This window comes from Heloderma suspectum, chromosome 3 (genome assembly GCF_057233095.1).
Source record: "Heloderma suspectum isolate Gila_16-S chromosome 3, 16-S_ref, whole genome shotgun sequence".
NCBI classification, from domain to species: Eukaryota; Metazoa; Chordata; class Lepidosauria; order Squamata; family Helodermatidae; genus Heloderma; species Heloderma suspectum.
The window spans coordinates 3,066,947-3,079,275 of NC_139460.1; the positions used below are offsets into that span (position 1 = coordinate 3,066,947).

Sequence of the window (12,329 nt, forward strand, 5' to 3'; positions counted from 1 at the left end):
GATCTGCCTCCCTGAGACTATCTATTCTCCTGTGACCTAGCGTGGCCCGGATCGGGGCACCGACTGTCATGCAGAAGCAGCAGAAAATGGTGGATGGCAACAGCAGCAGAGTGGGTGGCGGAGGATCATTGAGCCAGTCAGCAGGAGTTGCTAGATCTGAGGCAGCCTGTGGACCTCTCCTTACTGAGGACTGGTAGCTTTCTGAGGCCTCTGAAGTTTTCCTCTGAGTTCCAGTCTCTCTCTCTGGGGCTGCATGGCGGCAAGAAATAAGTCAAGGGGCTGGTTGATTTTGCAAATAGGATGGCGTGGGCTCCTGATCTAGTGTGCCAGATTTCACCTGGCCTTCCCTGCTCCCAGGTGAGGACAAACGTTCCCTCGTGGTGTGATCGCATCCTCTGGAAGTCATACCCGGAGACCCACATCAATAGCAACTCCTACGGTGAGTTCCATGGAGTTGTTGAGATTCCAGGGATAGGCTGTTTTTTCCTTCTCCCTGGATGTGATAGTGGCTGGCAAATAGCAGGATCGGACCACTGGCCCAGTGCTGTGTTAGCTTCCACCAGCATCCTGAGACGTGGGAACCTCCATTTCCTTCTGCTGTGGGGTCTCCTTCACGCACTGAACTGGTTCAGGTCCGCTGGGGGAGAATGTCAGGCCTCTCGGCCAGCCCCCCACCCTTCAAAGTGACTGGCGGGTAAAGCTGGCTGCTGGCCCACCAGCTTCTAGCCCCTGCCACAGTCTCAGATCTCTCTGTCTTTGCCAGGCTGCACAGATGACATCGTGAGCAGCGACCACTCCCCAGTCTTTGCTGCCTTTGAAGTTGGAGTTACATCCCAGTTTGTGTCTAAGAAAGGTACTGGCGGGGAGAGGACAAAGTGGGGGACGGATGGGGGTTACCCTGGGCAGGCGGGAAGGGCCGTCTCCACTCGGCATTTCCCATTTGCCCTTGGCGGGTTGCTCTCTCTGCACCCCTCCCTGCTTCTCAGGGCCCCCACCAGAATGCTTCCCCCTAGCTGCTGGCACTTGGGGGGAGGCACAAACTTGGGGCACCACCCCCTGGCCCAGCTAGTGTGGGCCTGAACCCTCTTGGGTTTTGTGCCTTTTTCTTGCAGATGCCCGGCCTGCAGCCTTGACCAGTATCGCTGGCCCAAAGGCACAGAGGCTTCTCTGGCAGGGGCGGGACTGTTGGGCTGCCGAGGGTGGCATGCTGAAACCTCCATGGGAAAGAGTGGGAGCCTTATGCCTTGGGGGCGGGGGGTGTATAGCTGGGAAGAGAGGCACTCCAATGGTGTGAACAGAGCCAAGATCCAACTGGGTCACTAGGGTGTAGGAGTGGGAACAGCCCTGCCAGAGCCCATCATGGGAAGTCCCTGCGGAGAGCGAGTTCAGCTCTGTATAGGGTGCATAATAATCCGATACCTTCTTGAATGGTAGTTTTTGGATTCTTTAGTCTAAAAAAGCAAGCTTCTAGTCCTCAGTGCAGCAAAGAGAAATACATAGTAAATCTCCCATGGTGAGGGAGTGGGGTGTTCCTCCAAGGTCTGTCCCATGCAATCCCCCCCCCCCCTGCTGTCTCTAGGTCTATCTAAGTCTTCAGACCAGGCCTACATTGAGTTCGAGAGTGTCGAGGCCATTGTGAAGACGGCCAGCCGGACCAAGTTCTTCATCGAGTTCTACTCTACATGCCTTGAAGGTGTGTAAGTGACGGAGCGGGAGGGGCCTTTTCCCGTCACCCGCTCTAGAAGGCTGTCGCTTGCGCGTCTGGACTAGCCTGCCTTGGCCTCTGTTTCGGGCTTAAAGCAGCTCTGGGGAATGAAAGATGCCAAGGTGGCTACTGGGGCCTTTTGGCACTGTCCCCAGGCCAATGGCATGTTGCACAGCACCGACTGCTTTGCTGCTGAACCTCCCGGCACCCCAACAGCATCCCACCTGCATCTGGCAGAAACACTGTCTGCAGCAGGATGTGGGGATGGGGGAGTCACCGCTGCAGGAGGAGGCCTGCATCCTGTGGGCTGTGTTCCCCACCCCCCACCCCCGTCATTTTCCATTCCTTGTATCATGATTTGCCCTTGTGCCCGACGCCACGCAGCCCTGGCTAGTCGATCATCAGCATGTGAGCTGGTGCTGCCCCAAAGCGTCTGGGCACTTTCCTCGCTCTGCACGCATGCACAATCTCCCCCTCCCCACGCAACCATTTCCCATTCGGAAGTCTGATTAAAATCCTCCCAGCTGAAGCGCGCGACGGGTTCGTTACGCTTGTAGCTACGCACGGCAGCGCTTGTTTGCCCTTCCGGTAAACAAACCCATCATGCCGTTTTTCCCTGACAGTGTTCCTCTTTGAGGTCAAGCTACACGGGACGTTAATTGCCTAGTGTGTAGCTGAGACTTATTTTTCTTTTTACTCTAGAGTAAATGTGCTTGGCTCTAATTTGGATTAGGACCACTGTGCACCAGGAAGGGAGGATTAAACCTTCCCCAACTCCAGTTTGCCTCCTGAAATTCCCTGCGTGGGGTTTTAAAACAGACAAAAAGCCACAGTGGGCATCAGCAGAGGCTTCCTTTCTCTTTTAACCTCCGGGGGGGGGGATTTCAGAGAGCGAGCGAACTGTGGGGAGGGGGTCGGTTTAATCCTTCCTTCCTCATGCACGGTGGTTTCTGTCCAAATTGGGGTTACACGCACCTGCTCTACAGTTTAAAAAAAAGAAAGTCCTCAGCGACATCCTACGCAATTAACCTAACACATAGTTTGACCCTCAGAGGCAGAAGGAGTCTGGAGCAGAGTGTTGGGAACAGCGGCGGCGCAGCTGCCCCGCTCCTCCCGACCTGTGGCTCATGGGAGTGTTACGCAGGCAGAGCCTTCCTTGGGCTCCGTGGCCCACCAGCGGGGAGGGCCCACCCCTCTACAAAGCAGAGAACTCTGGGGTGCTTTCGCCAGGCATTGCCCCTCCTTTGGGGGAAGTGCTGAGGGCCAAAGCAGGCGGTGCTTTGAATCCCATTGAGCAGCTCCGTCTTTTGGGGGGCCCAGTCTGAATCAGGACCCTAGCATGGAAGAAGGGGGGCTTTTAAGATCTGGATTGGGGGGCCCTGCAACTACTCTAGAGTATAATGGGGTGTGGGAGAGATGTAGCCGCTAGATATGGGTTTAAAAGAATGTCTGGTTGGCCCCAGCATGTTTGTGTGAACGGTCCAGAACAGGAGGGGGGCGTCCTCGTGCGGCTGCAGCCAGGGTCCAAGTCTGCAGCCCTTTGCATCTTTCTTTTCTCTTATTTGCTGTTTTCCCAGAATTCAAAAAGAGCTTTGAGAATGACTCCCAGAGCAGTGACAACATCAACTTCTTGAAGGTTCAGTGGTCGTCCAGGCAGCTGCCCACGGTGAGGGAGCCCTTCCTCCCCGCCAGCACTAAATCTGAGGAAGCAGAAGTCTGCTGGGCTGGGGGAGCCTGTAAGAGGCAGAGGAGGAAAGGCAGAAACCCTCGGGAGGCGTCAGGAACTCGGACGGCCTGGCTAAGCGGAGAGGACATTTCAGCACGTCCTGCTGGCCAGGCAGGGCTGGGAAAAGCCTCGGGGACTTGCTCTGTCGGGCCGCTCTTTAGGGCAGGCTTCCCCAGCGGGGCGCCTACGGTCATCACCAACCTGCGGGGCGGTGCTGCAGCCCCCACGAGGCTATCCTGCGGGCTCCCCTTGCAGCCCAGTGGCTAGAGAGCTGGACTGGGGAGAAAACGGCTCAAGTCCCACTCGGCCACATAGCTCCCTGGGTGACTTTGGGCCAGTCACCGACTCTCAGCCTCACCTACCCCACAGGGTTGTTGTGAGGATAAAGTGGAGGGGAGGACCACCATGTAAACTGCCTTGGGTGCCTTGCAAGAGGGAAAAAGGCCGATATAAATGTAATAATGAATAAATACCCAACCCACCTGTCTTTTAAAGAAGTTTGTGCAGGGTGTTTGGGCGTGCCATGAAATGCAGCACCAGCCAGAGCTGGACTCAGAGGTGCTCTGGGGAAATCCCAAGGGTAGGCTGCTGGACCCTCAGGAGGAGCGGCCCTTCACAGCGTGCCCAGCTGCCCTGGGAAAAAGAGAAAAGTTCCTTCTTAAGGGCCACCTTTCTGCCAGCCCCTGGAAAGCTAGAGGGAGGTGTCAGGGGCAGAGGAGCACTGGGGATGCTGAGGGGCACCAGGGCGGGGGCAGGAGGGGGACCAGGAAAGGGGTGGGGTGGGCGGGCTGGCTGGCAGAGGAGACGTTTGCGGACTGAGAGTTGAACAGGGATTGATTTCGGGCAGAATCTGGTTGGATAATGAACTGGGAATTGATTTGGGTGTGATCTCCCTATTAATTGCAGGGTGGAATAGTTTTAGAGGTGTTTATGTAGAGGTGGTGAAAAGAAAATCCGATGCTGTAAAGAACAATATTGTTTAGAAACCTGAAATGTAAGATCAATGAATCAAGGTAAGCTGGAGGTGGTCAAACATGAGATGGCAAGATTGAACATCGACATCTTGGGAATCAGCGAACTAAAATGGACAAGCATGGGCAAATTTAATTCAGGTGACCATCATATCTACTGCTGTGGGCAAGAATCCCTTAGAAGAAATGGAGTAGCACTCATAGTCAACAAAAGGGTGGGAAAAGCAGTACTGGGGTACAATCTCAAAAAGGATAGAATGATCTCGGTACGAATCCAAGGCAAACCAGTCAACATCACAGTAATTCAAGTCTATGCCCCAACCACTGATGCCGAAGAAGCTGAGGTTGATCGGTTCTATAAAGACCAACAACACCTTCTAGAACTAACATCAAAAAAAGATGTCCTCTTCATCATAGGGGATTGGAATGCTAAAGTAGGAAGTCAAGAAATCACTGGGATAACAGGCAAGCATGGCCTTGGTGTACAAAATGAAGCAGGACAAAGGCTAATAGAGTTTTGCCAAGAGAACACGCTGATCATAGCAAACACTCTTTTCCAACAGCACAAGAGGCGACTCTACACGTGGACATCACCAGATGGTCAATATCGAAATCAGATTGATTATGTCCTTTGCAGCCAAAGATGGAGAAACTCTATACAGTCAGTAAAAACAAGACCTGGAGCTGACTGTGGCTCAGATCATGAGCTTCTTGTCGCAAAATTTCGGCTTAAATTGAAGAACATAGGGAAAACCGCTAAACCATTCAGGTATGACCTAAATCATATCCCTTATGAATATACAGTGGAGGTGAGGAATAGATTTAAGGGATTAGACCTGATAGACAGAGTGCCTGAGGAACTATGGACGGAGGTCCGTAACATTGTTCAGCAGGCAGCAACGAAATCCATCCCAAAGAAAAAGAAATGCAAGAAAGCCAAGTGGCTGTCTGATGAGGCTTTACAAGTAGCTGAGGAAAGAAGGGAAGCGAAAAGCAAGGGAGAAAGGGGAAGATATATCCAACTGAACGCAGATTTCCAGAGAATAGCAAAGAGAGACAAGAAGGCCTTCTTAAATGAATAATGCAAAGAAATCGAGGAAAACAACAGAATGGGAAAGACTAGAGATCTCTTCAAGAAAATTGGAGATCTCAAGGGAACGTTTTGTGCAAAGACGGGCATGATAAAGGACAAAGAAGGCAGGGACCTAACAGAAGCAGATGAGATTAAGAAGAAGTGGAAAGAATACACAGAAGAACTAAACAGGAAAGATCTGAATGTCCCTGATAGCCATGGTAGTGCGGTCACTGAACTTGAGCCGGACATCCTAGAAAGTGAAGTCAAGTGGGCCTTAGGAAGCATTAGTAACAACAAAGCTAGCGGAGATGACAGTATTCCAGCTGAGCTATTTAAAATCCTAAAAGATGATGCTGTTAAAGTGCTGCATTCAATATGCCAACAAATTTGGAACACTCAACAATGGCCGCAAGACTGGAAAAGGTCAGTTTACATTCCATTTCCAAAGAAGGGCAATGCCAAAGAGTGTTCAAACTACCGCACAATTGCACTCATTTCACATGCCAGCAAGATGTTGCTCAAAATCCTACAAACTAGGCTTCAGCAGTATGTGAACTGAGAACTACCGGAAGTACAAGCTGGGTTTCAAAGAGGCAGAGGAACTAGAGATCAAATCACCAACATTCGCTGGATCATGGAGAAAGCAAGAGAATTCCAGAAAAATGTCTATTTCTGCTTTATTGACTACGCTAAAGCCTTTGATTGTGTGGATCACAACAAACTGTGGCAAATTCTTAAAGAGATGGGAGTACCAGACCACCTTACCTGTCTCCTGAGAAACCTGTACGAGGGTCAAGAAGCAACATGGAACAACCGAGTGGTTCAAAATTGGGAAAGGAGTACGACAAGGCTGCATATTGTCGCCCTGCTTATTTAACTTATATGCAGAGTACATCATGAGAAACGCCGGGTTGGATGAATCACAGCTTGGAATTAAGATTGCCGGGAGAATTATCAACAACCTCAGATACGCAGACGTATCTGAGGCAGAAATAATGGCAGAAAGCGAAGAGGATCTAAAGAGCCTCTTGTTGAGGGTGAACGAGGAGAGTGCAAAAGCTGGTTTGAAACTCAACATTAAAAAAACGAAGATCATGGCACCTCCTGGCATATAGACAGGGAAGAAATGGAAGCAGTGACAGATTTTACTTTCTTGGGCTCCAAGATCACCGCAGACGGTGACTGCAGCCGTGAAATTAAAAGACGCTTGCTCCTTGGGAGGAAAGCTATGGCCAACCTAGACAGCATAGTAAGAAGCAGAGACATCACCTTGCCGACAAAGGTCCGTCTAATCAAAGCTATGGTTTTCCCAGTAGTAATGTATGGCTGTGAGAGCTGGACTATAAGGAAGGCTGAGCGCCGAAGAATTGATGCTTTCGAACTGTGGTGCTGGAGAAGACTCTTACGAGTCCCCTGGACTGCAAGGAGGTCAAATCAGTCCATCCTAAAGGAAATCAACCCTGAGTGCTCATTGGAAGGACAGAGACTGAAGCTGAAGCTCAAATATTTTGGCCACCTAATGCGAGAGAAAACTCTCTGGAAAAGACGCTGATGCTGGGAAAGACTGAAGGCAAAAGGAGAAGGGGACGGCAGAGGATGAGATGGCTAGATAGCATCACCGATGCATTGAATATGAACTTGAGCACACTCCTGGAGAGAGCGGAGGACAGGAAGGCCTGGCGTGCTATAGTCCACGGGGTCACGAAGAGTCGGACACGACTGAACGACTGAACAACAACAACAATGTAGAGGTTATTTAGGGAAATGAATTGTCTTGCCTTTAGTGAAATGGGTTTTCTGTTGGAGCAGAAAACTGTGGGTTCAAAGGAGTGTCTTTTTGTTTGGGGGCTCAGCCCCCCCCCCACCGCCTTGTATGCAGGTTCTTGTGCAAATGACTTGTCTTTCAGTGTTGCTGGTTTGCCTTCCATGAAATGGGCATTTTAGGACTGGGGGTCGTCTGTGACTGGGCATTGACTCCATGGCAGCCATTTTGTGACAGCACCCACAACTCTTTCCCCCATTCCAAATGTGCCCACCAACCCAAAAAAGTTGGGAACCCCTGCTCTATGTACTGGTTCACACACGCTTGTGTGAACATTTCTAGATTTCTCCGCAGTAAATTACTGGACATTTGGAAAGTGGTGCCAACAGAAATAAGACAGGAAACTAGTCAGGGCAAGAGCAAAATGATCCCATCTAATGGGTAAGCTGCGCAGTTGCAGAGCCACCAGAGAGAAGGCCATGTCTTCCTTGCCTCTACCATACTTTGGGTGCTGGGGGGTAGGGGGTCATGTGAAGCCAGGCTTCCAAGGAAGACGCTGGAGCACGAGGAGGAGAGTATAGGAGCAGGTGGTTCAGCTTATGAGTTTTACCCGTAGCCATTTTTTCTGTATAGCCGTTCAGTCTGACCAAGGCATGCCGCTGCCATTCAGCCTCACTTCCCACATCCGTGAAATGGAGGCCTTTGATGGCCCTCCCTCAAATGGCTGGATTTTTGAGGCACCTCTCCTCTCATTCCTCTGCCTGCAGCTCAAGCCGATCCTATCTGACATCGAGTACCTGCAGGACCAGCACATCCTCTTGACCGTCAAATCTTTGGATGGCTACGAATCCTATGGTAGGCAGCTGAAATGTGCCGGGAAGGGGGGGGGGCAGAAGCAGGTAGCAGCCTTAGAGCCGGACACCCACAGCGCCTCCCTTTAATGCAGGGGTGCCGCTCTTGGCAAGAGGGCCAAGGACCCTCCTGCCTCCAGCTTCAAGAGCACACTGCTCCAGGGTGTCGTCAGTGTTGTTCTAGTCGTACAGAACTAGAAATACAGGCAGATTTTATTGATTTTTTAAAATTCAAACCTGTGTGATAGATCAGCTAAGGCGGGGCAGGGGGGCGGGAAGCAGCCTCCTGGGCCGGTGAGCACAGTTGGGGATTTGAGAAACGGTCCTGGTGCTGCGGGAGGGCATGGCGAGCCACAATGGACAAGTCCCCTGCCCCGAGGCCTTCCCGGGGAATGAAGAGAGCAGCAGCTAGAGGCTCGCACTGTGCTCTGAAGCCGTCCCAGCTGCCAGAAGGAAACTACGAAACTATTTTAAAACTAAAAATGGGGTGTCTGGGTGTGCATCAAGGGAGGTGTCTGGGGGGACACGCCGGCCGGGCTGCAGTGGCACATTCGGAAGCACAACGGTCGCCATGAGAGTCCCCAGAGCCCCGCCCCCAGAGGGTCCAAAGTTTCAGGTTGATCCACATCCACAAACCAGACCTAACCCTTTCCCTCTCCCCCCAGAGCAGGGCTTTGGCAAAGTGGATGGGTCTGAATGGCCCAGAGTGCATTGCATGACAACAGGGGACCGTGCGCTATTGCTGGGAAAATCCATTTCCCCCAGCCGCCTGTGCGGACTGCAGCCAAGCTCAGAGGGAAGAGGGAGTTCCGTGGGGGGCGGGGGTGAGGAGGGCATCCCTGCTAATGAGAACAGTGTTTGGGCGAAGTCCCCGGGAACCAGGTTCTGCCCCAGTTGCCTGCCCCTGAACAAAGGTATCTTTAATTGGAGGGTGCTCCTAGTGACGCCCCCGGTTCTAAACACACAGATCTGGGTTGAGAGTGCTGCCTTCGCACCCGCCCTGGGAGGGAGGTTGAACCGGAAGAGAGTGGCTTGTCCCAGGCCATCCGTTGAGAGCCATGGCTGAGCAGGGGTTCCAAGATGGCTGCCCCGTGGCCAACCCCAATGCCGTAGCTCAGCCTTCCCCAACCGGGCGCCCTCTGGAGTGCTGGGCGGAAACTCCCATCATTCCCATGCAAGGGCCACGCTGGCTGGAATGATGGGAGCTGTAGTCTGACACATCTGGTTGGGGAAGGCTGCATGCACCCCCTTGGCCTCTGTACACTGCCCCCGCTGATATGGCGCCTTCTTCCCCCCCAGGTGAGTGCGTCATTGCCCTCAAATCCATGATTGGAAGCACTGCTCAGCAGTTCCTCACCTACCTGTCCCACCGTGGCGAGGAGACGGGCAACATCCGTGGCTCCATGAAGGTTCGGGTCCCGGCAGAGCGGATGGGGACCCGCGAGAGGCTCTACGGTGAGGAGAAGAGGGAGGATCAGGTGGGGGGGGGCTCTGCCACCTGCTGAGTGTGTGACTGAGCTGTCTCCCTCCTGCTGCATCAGCCGGTCTCTAGAGCAGCCTGCCCAACCTGGCACCCTCCAGATGTGTTGGACCGCCATTCCCATCATCCCTAGCTAGTCTGTTGAGCAAGGCCGCTCTAACGCAACGCAATGCCTGTTTGTTTGCCTGATGCGCCAATATTTTCTGATGAACAGAAATGTGGGTTTCCTCAGCAGAGACTGTTACGGAGGAGTGGGCACAGGGTGGAGCCCACGCCCAGGGTCTCGCTGGAAACCTTCTCCTTTGGCTGGCAGTGCTGGTTCTCATGTCCGGCGGGAGAGGGGGACAGTGTCCCATCCGCCCATTTGTGCTGACGGTTGCTGCAGTGGTGCCCCCCTCCCGCCCCCACTGAGTGGCTGTGCATCTCCCTTCCCGCAGAATGGATCAGCATCGACAAGGATGAGACGGGAGCTGCCAAGGGGAAGCTGCCGCCTCCAGCGGCGCGGACCAGCCTGGAATACACCAAGTAAGGCTACAGGGACCGGGAAGCCTGAAAGAAATCCAGGGCTGAGCGGCTGAGGTTCCAGGGCCGGAAGGCTGGCGATCGGCAGGCGCGCCTTTTATCATAGAATCATAGAATAGTAGGGTTGGAAGGGGCCTACAAGGCCATCGAGTCCAACCCCCTGCTCAATGCAGGAATCCAAGTCAGAGCATCCCTGACAAATGGCTGTCCAGCCTCGTCTTGAAGGCCTCCAGTGTGGGAGAGCCCACCACCTCCCCAGGTAATTGGTTCCATTGCCGTATTGCTCTGACACTCAGGAAGTTTTTCCTGATGTTCAGTCGGAATCTGGCTTCCTGTCACTTGAGCCCATTATTCCGTGTCCTGCACTCTGGGATGATCAAGAAGAGATCCTGGCCTTCTTCTCTGTGACAACCTTTCAAGTACTTGAAGAGTGCTATCATATCTCCCCTCAGTCTTCTCTTCTCAAGGCTAAACATGCCCAGTTCTTTCAGTCTCTCTTCATAGGGCTTTGTTTCCAGTCCCCTGATCATCTTTGTTGCCCTCCTTTGAACCCTCTCCAGCTTGTCTGCATCCTTCTTAAAGTGTGGTGCCCAGAACCGGACACAGTACTCCAGATGAGGCCTAACCAGTGCTGAGTAGAGGGGAACTAGTACTTCCCGGGATTTGGAAGCGATGCTTCTATGAATGCAGCCCAAAATAGCATTTGCCTTTTTTGCAGCCACATCACATTGTTGGCTCATATTCAGCTTGTGATCGACGACAATTCCAAGATCCTTTTCGCTCGTAGTGTGGTTGAGCCACGTATCCCCCATCTTGTAACTGTGCATTTGGTTTCTTTTTCCTAGGTGCAGAACTTGGCATTTGTCCCTATTAAATGCCATTCTGTTGTTTTCTGCCCAGCACTCCAGTCTATCCAGATCACTTTGAATTTTGTTTCTGTCTTCCAAAGTATTAGCTATCCCTCCCAATTTTGTGTCATCTGCAAATTTGATCAGCATTCCCTGCACCTCCTCCTCCAAGTCATTAATACAAATGTTGAAGAGCACTGGGCCCAGGACTGAGCCCTGCGGTACCCCACTCGTTACCTCTCCCCAGCTTGAGAAGGTCCCATTGATACGTCTTTTGATTTTGAACGTCTGAGGGCTGGTTCTGGTCAAGGGAAGCTGGGCAGGAAAGGAGACTGAAGCTGGGATCCATGGGGAAAGCAGAACCCCTGTTTTGCACCCACACTGGTGGATGACATGAACAAGCCGGGGACTTGGATGCCAGGCCCAGCTCTAAAAGGATCTGGTGGCAACCAGGTTTTTGCATCCACAACCACTCAGTGCAGCCTGCTGCCCTAAGACGGCACATTCTCGGTACATAGAAGTGTGGGAAATTCACATCAGAATTAATACTGTGGCTAAATGGAATAGTTTGATGCTATATTGAAATACTAATTGTGGTCATACATGATTGGACAGAACATCTGACATAATTAGAAGAAGCCAATTCTGTTTCTTTCAGGGGTAATGGATTGATTGTTTTTGTGTTAGAATCTTTGTAGTTAAATAAATACCTAAAATTTAAAGAGAAAAAGATGACACGTGCTCTTATGGCAGGCGGGAAACCCACAGGTGAGCCCCACCTACTTTTCCCTGCCGCCCAGCTGATCAGCCATCAGCTGGGTGGCGGGAACTGATCGCTGTTCTGGCGCTGCTGTGAGCAGCGGGGAAATATTGGTCTTCATCAGGATCGCCGGGAGGGGGGAAGGCTTTCAATTCACCCTGGTGCTCCCAGTCATTGGGGGAGGAGACAGAGGAGGTGGAGGGTGTCTGTGTGTGTGTGCTTGGCTAATGCCCCTCATTGGCTATGGCGTGCAGCCCCCGAGAGGTCACCCAACACCGCCACCTGAAAAAGTTCGCCCACCCTTGTTCTATTTCCAGAGCAATCCCCAGCTAACTTTTCTTAGAGTGCTGTCAGGAAAGAGGTCCGCCAGCCTCCCCACACAGTTCCTTCTGGGGCTGAGCTTCTCTTGTGCTCCGGGGGCTGTTGCCAGCTTCTCACAGCCTCCATCTTCTTCTCTGCTAGGTCCGTCGGGAGAAAACATTCCCCTGGGGATGCCGTGGCCATGGCAGCCTGTCCCGTGGGAAAGCCCATGGATGACCTGGAGAAGCCCGGCGCCCTCACGGCCAGCCGGCCCCCCGCTCCACATCGTGGGACCTCCAAAGACGAGGCCGCGCAGGGCAGGTGAGCGG

At 52.6% G+C, this 12,329-nt stretch overlaps 1 protein-coding gene across 1 annotated transcript in view; it reads left to right on the plus strand.

Moving 5' to 3' along the window:
* INPPL1 (inositol polyphosphate phosphatase like 1) overlaps positions 1-12,329 on the plus strand; it is an 88,191-nt gene that overhangs the window by 69,129 nt on the left and 6,733 nt on the right. The window contains exons 18-25 of the mRNA XM_084842314.1: positions 358-439; positions 764-853; positions 1,580-1,693; positions 3,283-3,371; positions 8,007-8,094; positions 9,390-9,545; positions 10,008-10,095; positions 12,163-12,321. Coding sequence (XP_084698440.1) covers positions 358-439; positions 764-853; positions 1,580-1,693; positions 3,283-3,371; positions 8,007-8,094; positions 9,390-9,545; positions 10,008-10,095; positions 12,163-12,321 — 866 coding nt within the window. The remainder of the gene's footprint in view (positions 1-357; positions 440-763; positions 854-1,579; positions 1,694-3,282; positions 3,372-8,006; positions 8,095-9,389; positions 9,546-10,007; positions 10,096-12,162; positions 12,322-12,329) is intronic.